The 26,672-nt window shown below is 39.1% G+C and overlaps 1 protein-coding gene across 1 annotated transcript; it reads left to right on the forward strand.

Annotated features, from left to right (window-relative positions):
* The first annotated feature begins 4,969 nt into the window (after window positions 1-4,969).
* GlnRS (Glutaminyl-tRNA synthetase) lies at window positions 4,970-25,870 on the forward strand. The gene is made up of 13 exons (XM_076210753.1): window positions 4,970-5,162; window positions 6,131-6,298; window positions 7,545-7,681; window positions 9,769-9,971; window positions 12,702-12,847; window positions 14,913-15,099; window positions 15,986-16,173; window positions 18,079-18,302; window positions 18,751-18,890; window positions 19,226-19,397; window positions 22,021-22,183; window positions 23,649-23,869; window positions 24,062-25,870. The coding sequence occupies exons 1-13, from the start codon at window positions 5,055-5,057 to the stop codon at window positions 24,300-24,302; spliced, it is 2,298 nt and encodes a 765-aa protein (XP_076066868.1). The 5' UTR covers window positions 4,970-5,054; the 3' UTR covers window positions 24,303-25,870.
* Window positions 25,871-26,672: the final 802 nt, after the last annotated feature.

The following is a 26,672-nucleotide window of genomic DNA, read 5'->3' on the forward strand; positions in this document are numbered from 1 at the left end:
TGTATACCTGAGCTAATTTAATATTAACTAATTTCCCTGCGTCTTTCAACAGATCTATTGATATACCATCTTCCCCAGGTGCTTTTCCTCAGTTCATAGTTTTTAGAGCAAATTCTACTTCTTTGTAATATGTGGTGCACTACTAACGTCTACACATGAATTTACTGACTCAACTACGGTCTTCGACAAGTACTCTTGGTAAAATTCTTCTACCCTCTTTTTACCACTTTGTCTGTACATTTGATTACTTCTCCATTTCTATCGTTTAAACATATCATTTGCTGTCTTTCTAAAGCATGTCTGCGCTCGGTCACTTTAATACTTTTACCTTTCTGAATAGTTTCCTCTATTTCATTAACGTTTCTCTTTCTTTTCTCTGATCTCTGCCTTTTGTTGATAAGCTTGTTTAGTTCTACGCTTTCTATTTTGTCTCTCCTGCTTTTAATTTGCATGGTCCTCCTTTTTTTAATTATGTCATTTGTAGCTTTGGAGTATTTCTTTTCTCTAATGTTTTTTGTACGTTTAAACATAATAGTTTCCTCTATTTCATCAACGTTTCTCTTTCTTTTCTCTGATCTCTGCCTTTTGTTGATAAGCTTTAGTTCTACTCTTTCTATTTTGTCTCTCCTGCTTTTAATCTGCATGGTCCTCCTTTTTTCAATTATGTCATTTGTAGCTTTGGAGTATTTCTTTTCTCTAATGTTTTTTGTACGTCTTTCTTTCTCTGCTGATTCCCTAATGACATTCACTAAATTCAAATTAATATCTTCGACAGTGTCCTTGTTAGTTCTTAGAGCTTCGAATCTAATTTTATTTTTTAACTGAAATTTCTTCTTATTACCCTTAACCTTTGCAAGGCTGATTTTCTTTTTTAAAACTAGTTTATTTCTCTCGGCTCTGAAATTGAATTTAGCTGTGCAACCTCCTATTCTATAGTCACTACCTACATTGACTTTATCACCGTAACATTGCTAATGCTTTTGCTCTCATCTCCTAATATGAAGTCTAATTTCGTTCTTTGTTGTTCCATTTGGACTTCTCCACGTCCATTTACGACCTACACGCTTTTGAAAGAAAGTGTCCATTATCCTCATATTGTAGTTCTCTGCAAAATTTACTAACATCTCGTCTCTGTCATTTCTTTCACCTACTCCAAACTTCCCAATGCACGACTCATCTCCCATCTTCTTCCCCACTTTAGCATTAAAATCGCCTATTACCAACGTGTACTTACTTTTTTCTTTATCCATTACCTGACTTAAATCATCATAGAACGACTCAATTTCATCGTCTGAACTCTGTGAAGTTGATGCATAAACCTGAGCTGTTTTAGAGTTTATCTTTTACACAGCCTAATCACAATCCAAGCTACCCTGTCCGATAAACTATTGAATTTGACTACGTTACCAGCAACCTCTCGGTTTATCTACTCTACTAGATCTTCCTTTGTCCTTACCTCTATAGTAGAATAGATGGTGACCATCTTGTAATTGTATATATATATATATATATATATATATATATATATATATATATATATATATATATATATATATATATAATATATATATATATATATATATATATATATATATATATATATATATATATATATATATATATACTCGTATTTTAACTATATTCACCCCTGTTACATTTTGTAGTTTTCTTTCATTTCATTTTAGATGGCACTGTTTAATCACTGTAGCCTTGTATCAATAAGACTATCAATCATATGCTCAAGTGTTGTTTTATTTTTCCTAATTTGTTACAAGAAAATTTTCTCCTTTGCTTCCCATCTATTGACAGGTGAAAAGAAAAATCAGTAAAATGATTCCTGTATATCCTTGTGTTTGAATCGACCTCAAGAAGTGTCGTGACGAAGTCCACGTATCTCTTGCATTATAATTTGGGGACCTATCCGAGAGTTGACACCTTGACGTAGTGGATAGGCTTGAGAATCTTAATGATTACAAAAGCTATGTCGATAAAGAGGAAATCTCTGCAGGGTCACCCATATCGAACAGGTTTTGTAAGAAAGATCAGACAAAGAGCAGTTCACACAAACAGTCGCAAGACCCACTGCTAACTGGCACGTCCCTGATGGCAAACAGGGAAATTCCCCATAGATATATGGGGTACCGTCATAATGACGGCGTGGACCATTGGGCACCCCATAGATATATGGGGCTTCACCGAATATAATGAAGGCCTTTGTTCAGCAGTGGACTCAGAACGACTGATTTGATTGATTGATTGATTGATGATTTGGGGAAACATGAGAAGGGAACGTGCCTAAAGTTGATATCGACCAGCAAGTAGATATAATTATTCTGTCCAGGTTTGCCATTGATCACGAACGTGAAGATATACATACTCGTACATGTTTTCAGAAAAAAGGTATAAAGATTGCCAGAAAACCAGGAAGAAAGATAGGTGAACTACTTAGAGATGAAGTAAAAGAAGAAATGTATGAGGATAGCTTAATATATACCAGGATTGCTAGGGGGATGTACATAAGAGAGACATGTCGAAGTTTGAGTAAAAGTTGATATACGAGCATAAGACTGACATCAGGAATAATGTCACAAGTAACTCCCTGGTCAAACATTTAAACGAATACCAACACCTTCCAAGTTTGGAGAAAATTGGCTTAAGAAAGCGAGGCTTGATTAAAAAAAATGGTGGAATGCATGTAAGAAGTCACCAAAGAATTCACCTTCAAAGAAACTAGATCCTAAAACTGATATCAAAACTACTATACCAAGGATGGAATAAGCATTAAACCATGATTAATGCTAATACTGTTGTTTACTACTGCTATTATTGTTTTTATTGTAACTACAATTCTAATCCTTTTACTAATCATCATTCAGGGGATAAGTACGTCATCTTCGTTACCGAGGGACTACCACAAGCAAGCTAAGAAGCTATATATATGTGTATATATATATATATATATGTATATGTATATATGTATATACATATATGTATATATGTGCATATATATATACAGTACATATATATATATATATATATATATATATATATATAAATATATATATAAATGTATATATATATATATATGATTGTGTGTGTATATATATGTTTAGCTTACCTAGTACGGGAAGGAGAGCTACGCTCGTGTGTCCCGTCTCTGTACCTCCTCGCCATGTCTAATTTCCTCTAAATTCGTGTATGGTTTTTGCATACACTACTGTTTCGTCTAGTTTGTTCCATATGTGTGTATCAAAACTAAAACAAAAATCGTAGCAGAAAAAAAAATGGAAATTGGAATGTAAGTTACAGTCCTCTTCTGATACGTATGTGGTGTTTTGATTTACAAATGCGCTACTACATTTTTCATCAGCGATATATATATATATATATATATATATCTTTATATATATATTTGTATATATATATATTAACATATATATATACATATATATATATGTATATATATAATAACACATTTATACATATATATAAATATACATATGCATATATACATATACATTATATATATATATATATATATAATATACATATACAGTATACATATATATATATATTTATATATATATATATATATATATGCATATATGCCTATATATGTCTATATATATGTATATATATATATGTATATATATATATACATATATATATATGTGTGTGTGTGTATGTATACATATGTATATATATGTACATAAATGCTGGTAACCACTTAAGAAAGAGAAACAGAAATCTCAAGCGGTTTCGTGTAATTCACATCCTCAGGGGAGAATACAGACAAAAGTACAATACAAAGACAATATAAACGGAAAAGTGTAAACGTAGAAAAGGTAACAAGGTTCCATACGGAAAAATTAGGAGAGGACATAAGGCACCACACGGAAAAATTAGGAGAGGTCACAAGGCCCCACATGGAATCACGCGTAATTTTTCCTCTCTTGGGATTAACCAAAATCCCCTACGCCGAATTGTTTACAAATGTTTTTAATTATGTAATTATCTAATTTATACATACCATTATCTATGTTCAAATTGACTGACTCAGTTTGTTTGATAAGGCTACTTTCAATAATGTTCCTGTTAACAATAGGATTACATGATAAAACTGAAGATGCCTTAGTCCAGTCTATACAATGATTATAATCCCTCATGTGCACAAATAAAGCATTAGAGTCTTGTCCTGTTCTGACACTATATTTATGTTGCTTTATTCTAGTTGAGAGATTTTTATTTGTTTGCCCTATATAAAAATTCCCACAATCTTTACACGGAAACTTGTATATCCAACAACATGATTTTTTTTTGAGAATTCTTAATAATCAATTTCTTGAATGTGCGTGAAATGTTATATATATATATATATATATATATATATATATATATATATATATATATATATATATATATATATATATATATATATATATATATATATATATATATATATATATACATGTATATATTAAGGGACACAGAGTGACAGAGATCCTCGACAGATGATTTACCACTGATTTCTATAGATTTTCTGAAGACATCAGTGATTTACTATTGTTGGTTCAGACATGCACAATGTCGTCCAAAAATAATCATATAATGCACAAATAATGTCTGTGTTTTTAACAAATTGACTATTCGAAATGAAACTATGATGAAATAGATCTATTTCTTATCAAAACAGCAAGTTCACTTGCCAATTATAATCTCAAATAGATTACGAAAACACATGCAATACATCATTAAGTTTCGTCATACACAAACCAACGGACTTAAAATACTTTGACGAAAACAACAATTAAAGAATTTCAAATAAGAATAATGTCAGACTGGAATATTACTAGTTACAATTAAGATAATATTTCATAAATTCTTATACAAAAATAATATTATATAGAATATGAAGTGTATTGGGAGTTGTACGAACGTTGAAGTTTTGTGTTCGTGGGATTTTAGGACATTGTTGTCATAGCACAAGAAGGGTATACCGTTAGCTACATGTGTCTGTGTGAGAAGGAGGATCAGTACGTCTAAGATATATCGTTATGACAGTGAATGACAAACTTGCCCTTCTAGGGCTTTCGGAGCAGAAAATAGGGGAAACGATGAAGAATGAAAACCTATCAACAGTTTTAGCAAATATTGTAGACGAAGTAAGTATGAAATTAACATGAATGTACCGGTAGTGACAGCTGGTTGTAGCTAACATGGGTCGAAGACGATCAAGATTTGTCAACCCATACTTATATAACGATTAATTATTTGTCATTATTGAAGGTAAATTATACAGGAAATAGCGGTAGAATGACTGTGTTCTGAACTACACTGCATAATATTAGATAGTGAATAATGAAAAAATGGTAATGACATTAAATGTGACGTCATTAACATTAAATGTCATCACATTTCCTGTCCATATGATATTTAAAAGGTGTCTAGTACAGCATTTCTGTATATAATATTCAATAATGTTGCTTTCAAGTTTGATAGGATGATTTTTTTTCATGCAGATTATACTAAGCAACATATAGTTGGGAACAAAGAACAACAGCTTTATGGATTTTTAGAATAATAGAACATGTACTTCATTTGGTGATTTGGTTGAAGGTGCCTTGGTTGTTTTAATAATTCTGGTAAAATTCCAGAATTGCACAAGCACATACAGTAAACCCTCGATATAATGGATCTCAATGTACCAGATATCGGATATAATGGACAAAAAAATCTGACCAGATAAACCCTCGTTATAACGGATTTTCATCCATTACAGCGAGGGATCCTTGGTTATAACAGATCTTCGGATGTAATGACAGACCCCTATTCCTCCAGTAGCCTCATTTGTATCTTGGAGTTTTACCTGACAGTAACAGTTACAGTATTTTCATTTCAGTGCTGTTCATTCATTCATCCATTTTTTTTTTTCATATACCAAGGCTTTTTCCCCCTTACAAGGGAGGTAGCCAAAAAGAAAAAGGCATAAATCCATTCCCACAAATTCCATCCCTGAATACACTCACCCCCCTCCACCCTCCACCCTCTCTCTTATCTTAGGACCTCCTGGATGATGGGTCATCCCTGCACCCTCTTCATAATTAATATAACCAATATTTCATTTTTTCAGGCCTTGAAGTATGGTGACATTAAGAAAGGGGCAGGTAGCCTCTTGTACAATCTTGGCACAAAACTGCCAAAGCAGTTCAGTAATCATCAAGCCTTCCTTGTGGAGTACATTGCCAAAGGAGGGCTTAATCAAGATGCAAAGCTCACTGCTGCCATAAAATTCATTCAGGTAAGAGTTAATAAATGTTACTAAAACTAATAGACTGGTGGGGAAGGGATTAACCATAGCAGCCATCTTTATAACATTGGCACATTTTAGATGGCTGAATAAATTTATTGTTAAAAATACACATTAATACAAATGTGATAGTGTGGTACATTGTAACATACAATTATGTTGTGTATTATACTTATGTATTGCTCAGTTAGGAGTTTTATGTTTTCCCCATTATATTATTAATTGTCATAAGTTTTGTTGGACATTAATTTCTATTGTAAAGAGTGTAACTTTGTATACAAGTCTGTTGGGAGACCCAAATATTCAACCCAAGCAAGCTCCTGTGAGTTTGCTTGCCAATTCTGGTTTTGGCATAGCTTGTCAGTCATGAATTAAACTTTGTCATGTACACACACTAATAAATTATTCCATTGTATAATGTTTAGGGTGGCTCAATACATGTTTCAAATTATCTGATCTTTTTACTGCCACCTACAATGCAAAGAAAAAGAGGAGCTTGTAGAATTGTACCATTAACAAAGTCTTAAGAATGAATATAAACCAGTTAAAGTGGGATTAGTGTATATATGAACATATGTTCAGAATCCTTGTTTAATTGAATTGTCATGTGAATATATAGGATGGCATGGGTGAAAGGGATGTATTATCTACTCTGAAATTGTTTTAGTGGGATAGGATCAAGAGGGAATCACAATTGAATGAAATGATGGAGGCAAACCAACTCAGGCTTCTGAATCCTGCTGTGGAAGTGCTGTGTCGTACTGCATTGCCTTTGACCTAAGCAGTGTGGTGTGGGGCAAGGATGACTCTTGATCCATGAGATGGTTTCTAATCAGGGGCGGATTGGGATGTTAAAGCAGCCTGGGTATTTTTCGCTCGGACCCAACTAGATAAAGCTTTTTCCCAAGCAGAGCTGGGCCTTGTAACGATCCACTTGGGCACAAAAGAACTGGTCCATTGGGCATTGCCCTAATGGCCAGTCCGCCCCTGCTTCTAATGTGATTGTAGCCAATGTGTTCTTTGATTCAGCCACCTCCCTTTGTAAGAGGAAAGGACCTTTGATATGTATGTACTTGTATATATATGTACTTGCATGACCTCTCATGACGCTAGGATTGTTGACTAAGAAATAAAAAAACTTTCTTAATGATGGAAAAAAAAAGCCTATATATTCATAGATTATGTGCTGGATTACACTCCTTTAGTATTCTACTGGTATGATAATTCCTGTCTGCAGGACAATTCAGCAGGTTGTGTTGACAGACCAAAATTTGAGGCAGCTTGTGGTGTTGGAGTCGAGGTTACTGAGGAAGAGATTGAAGCCACAGTTTCTGCACTGGTGAATGCAAACAAAGAAGCCATTGTTGCACAGAGGTGAGATCATGACATGGGGTTGGTTAGTCGGGGGATGTTGAATGTTTTCAGTGAAGGGTGGCTATGTTGTATATGGAGCTCTATCTATTTATATACCAAAGGCTGACAAGTTAAACACCGTGTGAGGATGGAGCCTTTATTTGTACGATGTTTCGCTTATTACAGCTTTTTCAAGTAATAAGCGAAACATACAAATAAAGGCTCCGTCCTCACATGGCGCTTAACTTGTCAATCTTGTCGTCAACCGCTACTTTCATGAAAATACCAAAGGCTTTTTCCCCTTTATAAGGGAGGTAGCCAAGTCAGAGGCACACACCCACTCCCACCCATTCCTCTTCATCCGCCATCCTTGTTTCCCTTTCATTTTAGCTCTTAGTGGATGAAGGGTCACCTCCGTCTTGTTCACTGCAAGACACAATACATCCACAGAAAGGCTGCTTTAATTTATTGGCGACCTCATCTCTGTTATTTGCAGTTAAATGCACTAGAACAACTCCAATAGAATATCTGTGCTGAAAAACCAAAAGCCTCCCAATAGAGCAGTGCATGAGAATGATAAGAACACAAGTTTATGTTAGAGCCCTCAAACTTGTTCACTTCTTACATCACATCACACAAACAAAGCCCACCAGATGCAACATGAAAACAATTCTTGCCGTATTCTGCTTATCATCTTGAACAATTTACTTCCACTACCCTGTAACACTTCCTTGCCGAAACACATACACGTGCAGATCATAAAACAAATATATGTGCATATATCAAAAGATGGTTTCAAGGTGACCAGCCAATGCATGCACCTATCCTTCACCCGTCTGTCACCTCTTTATTATCCTTTTTATCTTAAGTCATGGAGGGCCCTTTACCCTGCCCACTGCCTGGGTCAGAAGCAGTGCAGTAAGAGACAGCACCTCCATAGGAAGCCCCAACAGTAGAAGCTAGTTTACCTCCACTGCTTTATACCATGCCAACCCTCCCCCCTTGTCAACTCACAAGAAACACAGAGAAAACAGGAAAAAAAAATGGCCACATCAATTTATCATCAATGCACAACCACTCTCCGCTCATATCTTGCCTTTCCCCTTCCCTGCTTCGCTTTACCTAGGCCCTCTTCACCCCATACATCAGACATATTCTCAGTCTTCCTCTCAACATCATACAAACCAACAACACAATATACACTACAAAGGATTTGTGGGAAAACCCCGGACCAACTGTGGCCTTCCTCAGGAATTCTGGGGAATGACATCATCATCATCACTCCATTCACCTCTACTATCCACACTCTTTATGCTAATCTTTCTCTCCTCTCCAAAGTCATTCATGCTTATGAGGAGAGTAAGCAGAGTTGGTTTTAATGTTTGTCCTACTTGTTGTACCTAGCATGTCACCAACCTACTTTAACATTACTATTTTACAACATTTTATGATGCTTGATTTGTACTGTAGCCACTGTCAACTGACTGTATTCAGTTGAGGAAACTCCCTATCTAGAAAAATGGGTAAAAAAAATATCTTGGACTAATCTTGATTGAACTCTTTCATTGTATTTTATGAATAGTCATTTGTCATTCCTTTTGCCAAATGATTTTACTCAGATGAAGGAAACCCCCACTGCAGCAGAAAGGTTAACAAATCCAAAGTCCAAACTGGGATGGAGGGTACCCTTTAGTTACTTATCACCTCACATAATTCCTTTAACACCCATGGCCAACAAAATTTTAAGCCATCCTTAGTTATCTTCCAAAGTCCTCTTTCTTTTTTTTCCCATGAGGTTGTCCATCCTCTTTTGACATTTGCTCACCCTTTCTCCCCCCCCCCTTCCCCATTTATGAGCAATTTGCCTGCGGACGTTTGGGCCAGTCTTCTCAACCTCTCCCAGTATTCAGTCCCCCTTCCTCCTCCTCCTCCTCCTCCTCCTCCTCCTCCTTTCTTTCTTTCCTCGTTCCCTCCATTCTTCTTATTTAATCAAGCATGTGTATCACAATTATGTAAGCTGTAATAAGCGAAATGTCATACAAATAAAGGCTCCATCCACACATGGTGTTTAACTCATTACTTATTTTCCCCCTTTTCTTTCCTAACAGGTATAACTTTAACACAGGACCTCTCATGGGTCAGGTTCGCAACAAGTTAAAGTGGGCCGATAACAAAAAGGTCAAGGAAGAGGTCGATCTCCAGATGTTGACGTTGTTGGGTCCCAAGAGAGAGGAAGATTTAGTGAAGCCTGCCAAGAACAAGACTAAGGGACAGAACAAAGAGAAAGAAGAAAAAGAGATCACTAAACCGGGTGAGATTTACTATACCCTGGTTAGATTTGTTTATTTTCTTCTCCCTAACTTGGTTAAATAGTTTGTACAGAATTTTCAGAGCTTGTTTAATGTACACTTCATTATTTAACTTCTTTAGTAAACACAGACTGGAAGTTACTGTTCAACATTTCTGCTTAATCTGTGGCCTTTATGGACACTGTTTTACCCACTTTCATCTTCATGATTCCTTCCCTGTGCTTCAACTTCTGTCAGTCTCTCAATATATCATAGATTTCTTCCACTGTATAAGGGAGGTAGCCAGCCTTTCATTGCAAATTCTTGTGGATGAAGGGTCAATCTTCTTTCTTGCTCACATCCCTGGTAAGATGCAATGTAGCAAGACACAGCACATCCACAGCAGGGCCCCACCATTTCTTGTACTTGGCAACCTTCCCTCCTTGTTCCTTCATGCAAAAATGAAGTAAGATATTACTTACACTTTTCCTGTTCTACTCTTACTCTTTACTCTGTTGGTTGTCAGGCCGGATGTCCCTTCACCGCTCTCACTATGCCTCTCCAGATGATTCTATCCTTTGCCAATTCTTTCTAGTCCTCTCTTGGTGCCACCATCCTCTCCACGTCCTTCTCTACTCCATCCATCCACCTGTACCTGGGTCGCCCTAATGGTCGTCTACCCTGTACTCCTCCTTCCATTACCTTCCTTGGTAGTCTGTCTGTCTCCAATTGGACGCAGTGTCCTGCCCACTTTGCTCTACTTCCCCATACATCATCCTGAATGTATGTTTGTCCAGTCTGACCTCTAATTTTCTTGTTATGTCTTTGTCTCCATCTCCCTTCTTCTTCTTCATCATATACTGGGCCGAGGATTGTTATTTTTTGTGCACTCATTCCTGGATATTTTGTACTTTCTCTTGAACTATTGGTTCCCTCCTGTCTCTGTGTTTACCATGTTTCCCATTTTTTACCATTTTTATTGAAATGTATTAGTCTAAATCAGTCTTTCATTAGAAATTATTTTCCTTTCAATTTTGATACATATTTTCCACTCCCCAGTTGAATATTGTGTATGCATAGAAATGTCCTGTTTATGCTGTATAGACTTGGAAGTCTCTCCAGTCTGTTCCTTCAAAGATATTTTCTTGTTTCCATAAAGTACATACATATACCAAAGGCTTTTTCCCCCTTACAAGGGAGGTAGCCTTTACAAAAATATATCCTCTCTGCCAATATGACTCACCCCTTAGTTCTCGATAAAAGGGAAACAAATAGGTATGGGATGGGTGGGGGTGGATTGCCTTGGCTGGCTGCTTTCCTTGTAACCGGGAAGAAGGCTTTAGGTATACAGGGTCTAACAGATAAATCCGTACAAACTTTGAAGAGGTCTTAAGCACTTAAAAAGTAACATATGGCAATTCTGAATGTTTCCAGATACTTCCATTTGTCTAATAATTTAGCCAGTTGTATACTAGCATCAGTGCAATAAACATTAAGCAATTGAACAAGCCAAACGTTCAGCCATATGCGAACTTCGTCGCGCGGGCCACACTCCTAGCGCCATAATAAGGATGCTAAAATACTCCAGACAAACTGTTTACGATGTTTGTAAACGTTTTGATGAGACCGGCGAAGACCAACGAGCTTCTCACAAGCCCAGAAGGGGCAGAATTATAACACCTCACTTTTTAGATGGTCTCAAGATATGTGTCATTGCAAATCAAGCCTTACCATTATCGACATTGGCAAAGAAGAGAGGTGTCAGCACAATGACAATTCACAGAGCATTAAAGAAATTGGGATTAATCTCATTCTCACAAGGAAAAAGACATCTTTTGACACGAAAAATGAAAGAAATCTGCTTGACCAGGTGCCAAAAGCTGTTGAACTGGATGAAGTCGAATGGCTCAGTCATCAAGTTTTTTTCCGACGAGAAGATTTTCATGGTTGATGCGACTTTCAATAAGCGGAATGATCACTGGATAGCCTCCTCATCCTCAGAGGTTCAACACAAGACAACGACGAAGAAACCAGCAAGTGTCATGGTGCTCTGTGTGGTGTCAACTGAGGGGGACGTCTTCACTCACTTCTTCAACAACAAGGAGAAAGTCAATGCCGTTGTCTATTGCAAAGTTCTAGAAGAGAAAATAATACCCTGGATGAAAGATAAGGCTAGTGGCAACCAGTTTGTCTTCCAACAAGACTTGGCTCCAGCCCACACAGCGAAGAGGACCACCAACCTTCTCGAAGGGTCAAATGTGCAGTTCTGGAACAAAGAGTTGTGGCCCTCAAATTTGCCAGACCTAAACCCTTTAGATTATTATTTTTGGGCGCGAATTGAGGCCAAGGCATGTGACAAGCCACACAGAAGTATAACAACCCTGAAGACAGACATCAAGAAGGCTGTGGGTTCATTATCAAAGTCTGAGATCATCAACGCTGTATCTAAGTTTCGTAAACGCGTTGAAAGCGTCATAACAGCTGAAGGTGGTTACATTGAATGAAATCATTGTTCTTATTGCCTTTTCTAAATATACTGAAAATTTCATAACTATCTGTTTATTATAACCCGAGATATTAATCTTAAAACATGTGATAAGAAGTTGTACGGATTTATCTGTTAGACCCTGTATAGACAGATGGACTCATATTTTTTCAGTTGAAAAGGAATCTATGACAATGGCCGAATTCCTTAAGAAGGCTTTAGGTATATAGACAGATGGACTTATATTTTGGCTTTGTGTGTTTTTCAGTTGAAAAGGAACCTATGACGATGGCCGAATTCCTTAAGACTGTGGCATTCCACAAACCAGGGGAGAACTTCAAGACCAAGGGATATGTTATTACATCAGAAACACACAGACTAATGGAAGAACATCTAAAAATCACAGGTGGACAGGTAATTATGTCCTTTGATACTTGTAATAGCTTGAAATGTTTGTGTTCATTCTTTAGACAGTGAATGGTGGAATGAAGAGTTAAGGGCAGTGGTTAGAAAAAAAAGGGGATGGATATTAATAATGATTCAATCAGTCTATTGCCCCAGGTCTCTGGTAGAGCCATGACTCCTATGAGGATTGGTTGCAGAGAAGAATGAGGAAGCATGGAAGATATATAACATACATACGTACATATACTAAGGGCTTTTTTCCCCCTTACAAGGGAGGTAGCCAAAAAACAAGGGCATAAAAATCATTCCCACCCATTCCATCCCTAATACACTACCCTCCCTCTTATCTTGGCACCTCCTGGATGATGGGTCATCCCTGTATCTTGTCCACTGTCCTGGGTCAGGGGCAGTGTCGCAAGACACAGCACATCCACAGCAAGGCCGCTTCATTAAATCAGCGACCCCCCCTCTCCGTCCCCTTGTGTAGAAAAGAAGACAGGGAGGAATCCCTTCGGGCTGCATAAAAATTTTCTCACACATACCACCTCACCCCCCCATTCCCCCACCCATTCCACCTCATGCATCACAACAAAAGAAGAGATGTGAGGTGGGGTAGGTGTTTGAGTATTTTGAAGAGAATAAAAAGAGGTTTTGCAAGGAAGTGAAAAGTGGCAAGTTGGGTAAAAAGGAGTATACGGACAGTTGTTAGCGGGAGTGAAGACTGTGGGAAGATGAGCGGAGCAATTGTAAGTTGTTGATAATAGGAAATGCCAGTAGGATGACTGATGGGAAAGGAGAATGGTAAGGCTATAGCAAATAAAGGGCTACAAGTAGCATTGAAATATATGACAACTGAAGGTCATTTGGTTTGTATGCCATGTGTAATGTCTGAATAAAGGTGGGATAGTTATAGTGAAGTGGCTGGTGAGATTGTGTAATGTGTGTCCAAGGGAAGGAATTGTTCCAATGGATTGGAAGAGTGCTTGTATATATGTAGTTTTACTATGTAAAGGGAAGGGAGAAGAAAATTAAGTATGACTTTAGTAGTTTTAAAAGGATGTGTATATGGACATGTATTAACCACTTCCATACGGTGACGAAAAGGATGTGTGTTGTGTGGTCAGTGTGGTATATGGACATGTATTAATTGAGAGCATTAGGAGGGGAATGATGATGATGATATGGTTTAATGTCACAAACTCCCTCCATTGGAAGGCTAGGATGGTGCCCCTCACAGAGGGCTTTGTTGTGTGGAATTTAATGAACCACAATGCCCTTGGTTCAACTTCGCCGGTGGCAGGGTTCGAACTGCCATCCCCTTGACCTTGGCAGCAAGTCATGACGCCCTAACCTTCTCAGCCAGTGAGCTTCCAGGAGGGGAATAGGGGGAGTAATTGGGGAAGGGCAACATAGGTTTAGGAGAGGAAGAGGGTGTGTAGATGAAATGTTTGCAGTAACACAGATATGTGAGAAGTAAACAAAAGTTCAGGATTCCTTTTTGGGGTCACATGGACTTTGTGTGTGTGATTCACCACCATGGTCTTGGATCATGTGTTCAACTCGTGATTGACAGTTATTAACCTCCCAGATGAGAGCCCAGAGCTCATATGACCAAACTATGGGTAATACTGTGACCTTACACTCACACACACACCCCTAACTCCCCGCCCACAAGAGTTGGAGTAACAACCCGCAGCGCAGCGATACTGAAATTATTTCAGCCCTGGGCAGGATTTGAACCCGGACTGCCGTAATGGCAGGCAAGAACTCTAACCACTGTGCCACGAGGTTTTGTGTGTGTGTGTGTGCGTGTGTACATGTGTGCACATACACATATACATACATATATAAAAGTATGGGGAAAAAGTCACAGTTGATACAAATGATCTGGTGGTCATTACTCCTCTGTAGGTGGTGAGGAACCTGCACCAGGGTGTGTGCAAATGTGGGAGAACCCATCACCTTTGCCCTATATGCTTGGACTGTTGGGGCCAATGACAGTCACTGGGCTTTTTGTAATAGATAAAAAGTATTTATTAAGATGGTGTGGTAATGTTTTCATGTTGCTTCACAGGTCAGAACAAGATTTCCTCCAGAACCCAATGGAATTTTACATATTGGGCATGCCAAAGCCATCAATATTAATTTTGGGTATGCACAAGCCAACAACGGAATTTGCTTCCTTCGGTATGACGACACCAATCCTGAGAAGGAAGAGGAGAAATTCTTTATTGGCATTAAGGAGATGGTCGAGTGGTTAGGTAGGTGGAGGAAAGAGTTCAAGACACAGAGATTATTGTGTTGACAAAGTTATGCAATAATCGCTGGTCACTTGGTGAAATGATAGTCTTTAGTTGAACCAGTTCCTGGTAGAGCAATCGTACAATCTTTCAGCTATATAAATTCATTGTTTGTGAGAAAGCAACTTTAAAATATAATTAAACCAATGTTATGTAATTCTTGAGGATGTTGAATTAATGTCATATTGATATTCAGTGGGTGAACATTGATTAATTTTCCGAAATATATTGCTATATCATGAAGGAACTTTCATGTTGAATACACACATTCACTATACATATGAGCATATCACCTCCTGAAAGGAATTGGTCTTAAGTTACTTTGTGGGCTGATCTTTATTTGGATGTTGCATTGAGCTGTTTTTACAACTGCAATCACAACCCTCATATCCAGTATTGCTCTTAGTCAGAAAGATATTCCTTGTACATAGTTAAATGAAGGGAATGAATAATATTAAGAATATCTTAACAAAAAGATTATTTTAGAATTGTCTTAAGTACATATACCAAGGCTTTTTCCCCCTTACAAGGGAGGTAGCCAAAAAGGAAAAGGTATAAAAAAAGATAGTCATAGAAATGACTAACATATATGTAGGGCAGATCTAGATGAAACTTTATATAGTACTACCTCTCATTAACGGACGTTAATTAGCTGTGTTTGCGGTGATTTTGGTGCTGTTGTTTAGTGCTGTGCAATCACTATGCCACCCAAAATCCACTCCAAATCAACGGATTATTCACATCAACGGACACCGTTACCCCCCTTTTAGTCCGTTAATGAGAGGTAGTACTGTACTTACAGTCTTGCTTGAAGTGGAGTAGTACTGATAAAGTTCTCTACCCATAGGTTACACCCCGTACAAGATCACACATTCTTCGGATTACTTCCACCAGCTCTATGAATGGGCCAAGAAGTTAGTTTCAAGTGGTCTTGCGTATGTATGTCACCAAAAGCCGGAGGAGGTTAGAGGCCGTGACCCACCACCTTCCCCATGGAGAGAGCGACCTGTGGAGGAATCACTACAGTTGTTTGAGGTGAGACGGAAGCAAGAGCTTACTAGAAGAGTATTGTATTATTTAGTTGTTTAGTGGTTGTAGGGGTTCATATTTGTACGATGACTAGGCCTTTGCCCAGTTCTGCAGAGAAATGGGCTGTGGAATTACAACACTGTTCACTTACACTGCAGGAGATCCAAGACCTCAGGGTATTTGGTAATGGCTCCTGGGTTCTTTCACAGATCTTGCAGAGAAGTATTGTATGACTGTATTTTGTGAATGTATATAGTATGGGGAGGGCGGGGTCGCCGATTTAATGAAGCGGCCTTGCTGTGGATGTGCTGTGTCTTGCGACACTGCGTCTGACCCAGGGCAGTGGACAAGGTGCAGGGAGGACCCGTCATCCAGGATGGGCTAAGATAAGAGGGAGGGTGGAGGGGTGTGGAGTGTATCCAGGGATGGAATGGGTGAGAATGATTTTATGCCTTTTCCTTTTTGGCTACCTCCCTTGTAAGGGGGAAAAAGCCTTGGTATATGTATGTATTTATATAGTATGGGTGGGAAGTATTGTATGACTGCAGTTTGTGAATGTATATAGTATGGTTGGGGAGTATTGTATGACTGTATTTTGTGAATGTATATAGTATGGGTGGGAAGTATTGTATGACTGTATGTTGTGAATGTATATAGTATGGTTGGGGAGTATTGTATGACTGTATTTTGTGAATGTATATAGTATGGGTGGAAAGTATTGTATGACTGTATTTTGAATGTATATGATGCAAAGGGGGACGGAGAGGGGGGGTCGCCGATTAAATGAAGCGGCCTTGCTGTGGATGTACTGTGTCTTGCGACACTGCTTCTGACCCAGGGCGGTGGGCGGGGTGCAGGGATGACCTGTCATCCAGGAGGTGCTCAGATGAGAGGAAGGGTGGGAGGGGTGTGGAGTGTATTTAGGGATGAAATGGGTGGGAGTGTTTTTATGCCTTTCCCTTTTTGGCTACCTCCCTTGAAAGGGGGAAAAAGCCTTGGTATATGTATGTATATAGTATGGGTGGAAAGTATTGTATGACTGTATTTTGTGAATGTATATAGTATGGGTGGAAAGTATTGTATGACTGTATTTTGAATGTATATGATGAGAATGGTTTTTATGCCTTTGTTTTTTGGCTACCTCCCTTGTAAGGGGGAAAAAGCCTTTGGTATATGTATGTATGTATATAGTGTTCTCCATCCATTTACTAGGTCCAGGTCAGAAACCTCCCAGACCCTCTTGTGCCTTGAATTTTCAAAGGAGATAAAAACAGAAGGATCCCTAATTCTCTTGTTCCATCCCAATTAGTAACCTACAACTCGTGTTGTTGTTGTTGTTGTCGTTCCCTAGACTGTCTGTCCGAGCAGTCCCGTCTCCCCAAGGAATGCCACAGCCGAAACTGGGTTTTCCCACAAATCCTTTATAGAGTGTATGTTGTGTTGTTTGCGTGCATGATTGTGTATAATGCAGTCTTCCATTATGTGTTGTATGGTATGGGGTGAAGTGTTACATCCTGGGCAGCTGTTCACAATGCGGTCATCCAGCCTCTTCTGGTAGCTTAGAAGTGCTGGGTAAAACACAGTGGTGGCATTTGCATGTGTGGTTTGACTTGAATGTCCTTCTCATAAGGGGGAATGAGACTTTTGTGTGTTGGCATATAATATCAATGACCCACTTTCGGAGAAGAATAGGCGAAAGTAAAAAGGTCCGTATATTTCGATCACTAACCGTGATCCTCTTCTTCACATCTGCTGAAGAGGATCACAGTTAGTGATAGAAATATACGGATCTTTTTACTTTCGCCTATTCTTCTTCGAAAGCGGGTCATTAGTATTATTTTACATATGTGCTACGACATTACTTTGTTGTGTTGGCATATGAATCAATATTACTCCGTCTTTTTGCACCAGGATATGAAGAATGGCAAGTTCGATGAAGGTGAAGCAACACTGAGACTCAAGTTAACACTAGAGGAAGGGAAGATTGATCCAGTAGCCTATCGTATCAAGTATGTCCCTCACCACCGCACAGGCAGTGAGTGGTGTATCTACCCAACTTACGACTACACCCACTGCCTCTGTGATTCCATCGAACACATCTCTCATTCTCTCTGCACAAAGGAATTCCAATCTAGGTAAAGGCTGGGAATTGAAGATTGATAAGTGTTTGATTTAATGAAGCAGCCTTGCTGTGGATGTACTGTGTCTTGCGACACTGCTTCTGTCCCAGAGCACATCTCTCATTCTCTCTGCACAAAGGAATTCCAATCTAGGTAAAGGCTGGGAATTGAAGATTGATAAGTGTTTGATTTAATGAAGCAGCCTTGCTGTGGATGTACTGTGTCTTGCGACACTGCTTCTTTCCCAGAGCAGTGGACAAGATGCAGGGATGACCTGTCATCCAGGAGGTGCCAAGATAAGAGGGAGGGTAGAGGGTGGAGGGGAGTGGAGTGTATTAGGGATGGAATGGGTGGGAATGGTTTTTATGCCTTTGTTTTTTTGGCTACCTCCCTTGTAAGGGGGAAAAAGCTTTTGGTGTATGTATGTATATGGATTATATAAATAGCTGTATTTGCATTGCAGACGTTCATCTTACTATTGGCTGTGTAATGCAGTGTCCATCTACTGCCCAGTACAATGGGAGTATGGTCGACTTAACATGCACTATACTGTGGTGTCCAAGAGGAAGATTAAGAAGCTGATTGACCAAGGATTAGTCAGAGGTAAGTTTTTCATCAATAGAGGGAGGGAGGGAGGATGAATGGGAGCAGAGATGTGGAGATGAAATGGGTGTGAGTGGATTTATGCCTAGTGTGGTTTGCTACCTCATCATGGTAAATGGTGTCGTCCATAAGTGAAGAATTAATGAAAATTCAAATTTCTTCAGGACTTGTTATTGTATTGCCCGTCCGCCATGACATAAATTATACATACTGAATATATTAATGCTTTGTACAGAGTATGCAAATAATGTAACATATAAATACTTTTTACAATGTAAATAGCAGAAGTGGTGTGTTACCACATTTACGAATGCTAAAGTAAACTTTTATTTCAGACTGGGATGACCCTCGATTGTTCACACTAACGGCTCTGAGGCGAAGAGGTTTCCCGTGTGAGGCTATCAACAACTTCTGTGCTACATTAGGTTTGACTGGTGCACAAATAGTTATCCATCCAGATGCACTGGAGGCATGTGTAAGGGATGTCCTCAACGTTAAAGCTAACAGGTATGTATCTTTTCTTCTTCTGATGTTTTCTTCTTCTGATGTGGTCAGTTACCACATCATGGTAAATGGGTATCGTCCTTAACCCCTTAACCACTCCGGGCCAAAATCTCGCGGGCAGCTTTAGCTGCCAGATGTGCGATGTTGTGTCATAATACTCGCATTATAAAAAATAAAGTTACTGCTGTATTGCTTGTTCTCTTTCACCCGTGAATTTTGATAACCATTTTGATGAAGCCAGTTTACATAGTATGGGGTCACACAGGTACAATTACAATATATATAATCAAGACGCCAACATTGGCATCCTCGCATACCCACTTGCTCCTCATGACGCCTACGTAGGCATCATTGTATCAAAGTGGTTAAGAGAAGGATTAATGAAATTTCAGATCTCTTCTGGACTTATTATTGACATTCTCGTCCGCCATCACATAAATTATATACAATGAATATTTCAATTTTTTGTAAAAGCCCTTTGTGAGGGGCACTGTCCTAGCCTCCCGATAGTGGGGGTGGAGTGTGTGACATTAAACCATATCACAACACATGCAAAAATGTTACATATAGACACTATTTACAATGTAAGGGCCATCCCTGCATGTGACAATAATATTTACAATATACAATTTCATTACCACGGATACATATATTAGATTGACCACGATTATTGATTTTATTTACGAAGGTGTTATATGTGTGAAGGGGACACTGCAGAAGTAGTGTGTTGCCACACTTCCTCCTCCTCCTCCTCCTTCTCCATGATATTCATCTTTTTTTCAAATATCACTTGGTTCTGCTATTTCTTGGGTAAGGGATGGCTACCCTCTTTATAAAGGGAAAAAAGTCTTGGTGTATAGATAAACTACAGTAGAAAGAATAAGAAGAATAGAAGTACCATAATCTCCAACAATGGTGCCCCAAGTCATCCAGGGATTTGTGATTTGGAAAATACAGTATTGAAGATATCCGTCTTCTCTTTTCCTGCATGAAGGAACAGGGAGAGGGGTTGCTGATTAAATGAAGTGGCTTTGCTGTGGATGTGCTGTGTCTTGTTACACTGCTTCTAACCCAGGGCAGTGGGCAAGATGCAGAAGTGACCTATCATCCAGGAGGAGCCAAGATAAGAGGGAGGGAGGTGAATAGGAGTGGAGTATAAGGGGATGGAATGAGTGGGAGTGGATTTTATGCCTTTGTTTTTTGGCTACCTCACTTGTAAGGGAGAAATAGCCATTGGTATATGTGTGTGTATGTATATGTATATATATATATATATATATATATATATGTACATACATACATATATATATATACATACATACATACATACATACATATACCAAGGCTTTTTCCCCCTTCCAAGGGAGGTAGCCAAAAAGGGAAAGGCATAAAAACACTCCCACCCATTTCATCCCTAAATACACTCCACACCCCTCCCACCCTTCCTCTCATCTGAGCACCTCCTGGATGACGGGTCATCCCTGCACCCTGCCCACCGCCCTGGGTCAGAAGCAGTGTCGCAAGACACAGCACATCCACAGCAAGGCCGCTTCATTTAATCGGCGACCCCCCCTCTCCGTCCCCCTTTGCATATAAGGTGAGGACGGGGAGAAATCCCTTCAGGCTGCGTCAAAATTTACTCACACATACTACACCGCCCATTCCTCCTCATGCAGTCACAACATCATCCATATACAACCATTCTCCACTCACCTCTGTCTTCCGTCCTCTCCCTTCCTTCCTCAACAGACATTCCCCTCTTCCCCAAAGCCCCCTTCACCCCATCCATCCACCTCATCTTAGGACGTCCCCTCATGTTCACTCCCTCCACATCTGCCTTCCATACCTCTTTTACTAGTCTTTCTTCACTCATTCTTTCCATGTGTCCAAACCATCCTAATATTCTTTCATCAACCCTATCTCCCAAATCCTTTTTCACCCCTGTTCTCCTTCTCACCTTCTCATTTCTCACTCTATCCAGCCTAGTAACCCCCACCATACTTCTCAGACACCTCATCTCAAACACATTCAAACTCCTTCTCTCTTCTTCTTATGTTCCACGTTTCTTCCCCATACAGTGCTGTTGGCACAATCACTCCTTCATACAGTCTCCTCTTCGCATCCATTCCCAAATGTCTATTCCTCATTACACTCTTTAAACCACCAAGGCATTTACTCGCTTCTCTCAATCTACATTCTACCTCCACCTTCACTCCACCTTTTCCTGCTACACTTGCACCCAAGTATCTAAAACTATCCACTTCCTCCAGTCACTCTCCCTTAATGTTCACTTCCAGTCTACTGCCACTTTCACCCCTTGTACATCTCATCACCTTACTTTTACCCACATTTATCTTTAGCTTTCTTCTATCACATACTCTCCCAAACTCTACCACCAGCTTCCTCAATCCCTCCTCTGACCCTGCCACAAGCGCAGTGTCGTCCGCAAACAACAGCTGGCTCACCTCCCACTTTTCTCCATTTTCTTTAACCATCTCCAATCCCTGACTCACTACCCTAGCATTCACCTCTCGCACCACCCCATCCATGTATAAGTTGAACAGCCAGGGCGACATAACGACGTATATATATATGAATATAATTATTGCAAATTTTCTTTCCACAGAGCTATGGCAGTACTTGAGCCTTTGAAAGTGGTCATCACCAATTTCCCACACGAGGCACCACAGAAAATCGCTGTCCCCAATATTCCAGGGAATGATTCCAGTGGAACACACACTGTTATATTTGATAAGGAAATTTTCATAGAAACCTCAGACTTCAAAATGGTATGTATAGTTCATAATTTGATAGGTTAGCATTAGCATTTTTTTCTACTCTGTAATCTTTTTAACTGGATGAGGAGGTTCGGGGTTTGCCATTTTAATGAAGCAGTGGAACTTCACTAGCTCCAACTGTCATGCCCTGCTTTGTAAACAGTGTCTTGCTGCTTTGCCATTGTCTTGAGCAGGGCCCCGACATGGGTAAGTGCCGCCCCAGGGTGACACTGCCTCTGACCTGGGACAGTGGACAAGATGCAGGGATGACCAATCATCCAGGAGGTGCCAAGATAACAGGGAGGGTAGAGGGTGGAGTGTATTGGGGATGGAATGGGTGGGAATGTTTTTTATGCCTTTTACTTTTTGGCTACCTCCCTTGTAAGGGGGAAAAAGCCTTTGGTATATGTATGTATGTATGAAAGCTGTCAAGATGCCTAGGTTGGATGCGCATCACGTGAAGTGTTTGACAATGGGAGGAACTATTGTAACAAATAATCGGGCCCTGCTGTGGATGTACTGTGTCTTGCTGCATTGTTTCTGACCCAGGCAGTTGGTGTGGGATAGGGCATTGTTACTTGTGGTGAAGGTCAAGGGGATGGCAGTTTGAATCCTGCCACTGGCAAAGTTGAACTAAGGGCATGGTTCATTAAATTCCACTCTACAAAGCCCTCTGTGAGGGGCACCATCCTAGCCTTCTGATAGGGGGTAGTTTGTGATGTGAAACCATATCATCGTTGTATAGACACGGTAAAGGAAACATGGACTGGAGGTGAAGCTTTATTCCTGACGTTTCGTCTAACGACTTTCTCAAAGGAATGAGCATACTAGAAACATACAGAGATTATAAACCCGCCTTATGGCTCAAGGGGGTGTGCGAGTGTATAGCGCTGTGTCCTGATTGGCCCGCTGAGACAGCCAATCACGAAGCGATATATTCGCTGAAGATTTGGCCCAGGTGAAAGCTGGTTATTAGTAGGAAACTTGAGCACCCAGGAATGATGGAAGATATCACTCAGGACTCATTTTTTTTTATGAAAGTAGCAGTTGCCGACAAGACTGACAAGTTAAACATCATATGAGGATGGAGCCTTTATTTGTACGACGTTTTGCTTATTACAGCTTTTTCAAGAACATAGTTGAGATACACATGCTTGATATTAATCTCAAGCACGTGTATCTCAACTATGTACTTGAAAAAGTTGTAATAAGCGAAATGTCGTACAAATAAAGGCTCCGTCATCATATGGTGTTTAACTCGTCTGACTTTCATTGTTACAGGACCCAGTAGTTCCAGGTGGTAATTCGATATTTTGTTGGAATCTTATGCTTTAGGTTTCTCCGTAAAGAAACTTAAGGCAGCAATTAGTTATACTTTATTTGTTGTGCAGCCAGATATAGTCAGTGATGTGGATTTTCACAGTATAATTTTTGTGGTTCAAGAAGTATAGATTGTTTGACTTCTTTCTCACTCCAGGATGAAGAAAAGGGTTATCGACGATTATCACCAAAGCAGTCAGTTGGGCTGAGACACTGCGGTTATGTTATACAGTTGGAAGAGGTTGTTAAGAGAAAGGATGGTACCATAGATCACCTGAAGGTAACTTGTGCACCAGCAACAGAGGAAAACAAACCCAAAGCCTTTATTCATTGGGTGTCTCAACCCGTACATATTGAAGTGCGACTTTACGAAAGATTGTAAGTTGCTCTGTTGTTATAAGTTTATAGATTTTGTAGTAGAAATAAAGTAATATTTAGAAACGGAAAGATTGGTATTTGTGTCATATATTGTACGTGATATATACACACAGATAAATACATTGTAATTTACAGCTGATTTCATTATTTCACATTCATTTAGTTGATACCAATTTCTTGTTTTTCAAACAGGTTTAAGCATGAGAGCCCAGAAGACCCAGCTGTGGTTCCTGATGGCTTCTTGAGTGATGTGAATGAAGATTCTCTGACAGTAGTAGATGCCTTGGCAGATGTTTCAGTTAAGGGTGCCAAAGTTTATGATAAGTTCCAGTTTGAAAGGCAAGGCTTCTTCTCAGTTGATACTGATAGTACAAGAGATCATTTAGTGTTCAATTTGACTGTCAGTTTGAAAGAAGACAAGGGGAAGAAGTGATCCTGACTCTTTAGTCAAGCAAAATTTCATATGTTCTCATCATGAGTTTTGGTGTTCAAGAACTGAATGAAATGAAAGTGAAAATCGAACAGAAACAAATACAATACTAAAGCCTAGAGGGTCAGATTAAAGTGAAGCTTAGGTTTGGAATTGATTTTGGTGTATCAGGACCTGATTTGGAACTTTTGAAACTGATTTTAGTGCATTAGGTTTTTATAAGATGGGTAAGGATGTGCAGTTGCTGAAATAGTTGAAAAAAGTGCTTTATTTGGTTGCTGGAAATACAGTTGAAAGTGGAAGATGAGAATAGCAGGGTCAACTGTAGTGTTAGCTATATTATTATATAGTAGGGTTTGTTGTGTCCATCATCTGGTGCCTTACAGCTCCCTGAAGTAGTTTCCTTTCATTGATATGGCTTTCAACACCTTACTATTAACTGAAACTTACATTGAATTCAGTTGTTGATTTGATGTTATAGAATGAGGTGCCCAGTGTAGGCCTTATGGTCCCTTGCAGTCTCCTTTATTCTTGTGTTCTTATGTAGTTATATTTCTGATGGTAGTATCTTTGCTACAGCTTCAGTATACTTTTAATTTTCAGTGCACATTTTAATCCTCATTTATTCCCCCCCCCCTTTTTTTTTTTTTTTTTTTTTTGCTCTCCAGTTTTCTAAATTAAGTGATAATGTGATTCCCAGAGATCCACCTCACATACTATCATGTAACATAATTTGTAACATATTTAGAGTCTATATTGAATCTTCATTCTTTCTCAAATTTATCCTATTCCACTCTGTAGTTGTCAGTTTCTGACCCAGGGCAGTGGGCGAGATGCCGGGATGACCCATCATCCAGGAGGTGCCAAGATAAGAGGGAGGGTAGAAACCTCCTCCCACTCCGCTACACACTTACCTATCTCTTCACTTACTAGGGGGTTTTCCCAAATTTGTACTTTGTATAATCTATTTTTTTCCTCAGTATGTCACTATTCAATGTTCTCTAAATTATGTCCTTATTGCGCTTTTATTCTCGTGGTCTTCATTAGCAAACCTTTTTTTTAGGGCAAGTGTTTTTATTGTAATAATTAACAAGCGATCTGCGGCGTTAGGAGCTCTCTTCGCTTGCGTTATCATCATCATCATTATAATCATTGAAACTACAACAGCGTTGAAACATACAGGGATATGCTAATCAGAAGTAAAACATAGCATACTGTTATTCATTATGTTATCTAATAAATATAAGCAGTTTTCTGTCTGTCTGTCTATCTGTCAGACTTTTTTCTCAATTCAATCGATCGACTAATTTCGATTTCGACGACTTGGAGAAGAAGAAGAAGAAGAACTCGAGGAAGAAGAAGAAGTATAACTCGAAGAAGAAGAAGAAGAAGAAGAAGAGCGAGCAGCGCCACAGGCCACGGGACAATATCTTATACGCCCATTCTTCAAAATGTCGGGAAACATAGTACCTCGATCAATTCTGTTGGCTCGGCCAAAAACTGATAAGAGTTCCAAATTGAGTTAAGTTTATTTTTAATTATATGTAAATTACCACATTATGTTGTGTCGACTGGAATAAATGTCACTGAACAAAATCAGTTAATTATGAGGTGTTCTTTTAGGGTGAGTGTTTTTATTGTAATAATTAATCACCACATTATGTTGTGTTGACTGGAATAAATGTCTCTGAACAAAATCAGTTAATCATGAGGTGTTGAATTGCCATGGCTTTTTCTACTCTGGTCTGAGTTACACTCTATTGGATTAGGGTTGCTGTTTAAATCTAACCAACAGTGGAGGATGCTCAACTGTATAGATGTTACTACTGCAATTGTTGCCCATAATTGCATAAACTTTGACAATAAATTTGTTGATTTTATCTATCCTTGGATAGATGTGTGGGAATAGAGGGAAATGAAATTAATGTACCAAGTTGTATAAAGGAGGAAATGAAGTTGTTTTTATCTAATCATAAGGGACCATTGATAAGCACTTGGGGGTGCAACCCTGATGGGCTGGTAATCCCCAAACTGGGTCAAAGATCTTTAGCATCCTAATCCCTTCCATACTATGACGTCCATGTAGGCGTCATGATGTCTGAGTGGGTATAGGAGGATGCGTGTGTCGGTGTCTTGGATTATATTTATTTTGTAGTTGTACCCCGTCTGGGGTATTAGCTGCTTGTTATTGTGGCAAAGTAGCATGCAGTTGATACTTTAGGGTCTATATGGGGCGCCCCTACGGACTAGAGCCACACATCATTTTGTCTATGATAGAGGAAAACTCTGTTCATAGAGAAATGATGACACTTTTATACTATGACTGCCCCTCCGTTATGCTGTCCCCCAACCCCTTGTTGCTGTCCTGTACCA

This window comes from Oratosquilla oratoria, chromosome 27 (assembly GCF_046742065.1).
Source record: "Oratosquilla oratoria isolate Oo_2021 chromosome 27, ASM4674206v1, whole genome shotgun sequence".
In the NCBI taxonomy this organism is placed as follows: Eukaryota; Metazoa; Arthropoda; class Malacostraca; order Stomatopoda; family Squillidae; genus Oratosquilla; species Oratosquilla oratoria.

Bases quoted from the DNA above. Each gene is read 5' to 3' on its own strand.
- GlnRS (XM_076210753.1), top strand. From the start codon at position 5,055: ATGACAGTGAATGACAAACTTGCCCTTCTAGGGCTTTCGGAGCAGAAA. The intron at 12,848-14,912 runs GTAATTATGTCC...GTTGCTTCACAG, and splicing joins TAAAAATCACAGGTGGACAG to GTCAGAACAAGATTTCCTCC. The intron at 23,870-24,061 runs GTAAGTTGCTCT...TTTTTCAAACAG, and splicing joins GTGCGACTTTACGAAAGATT to GTTTAAGCATGAGAGCCCAG.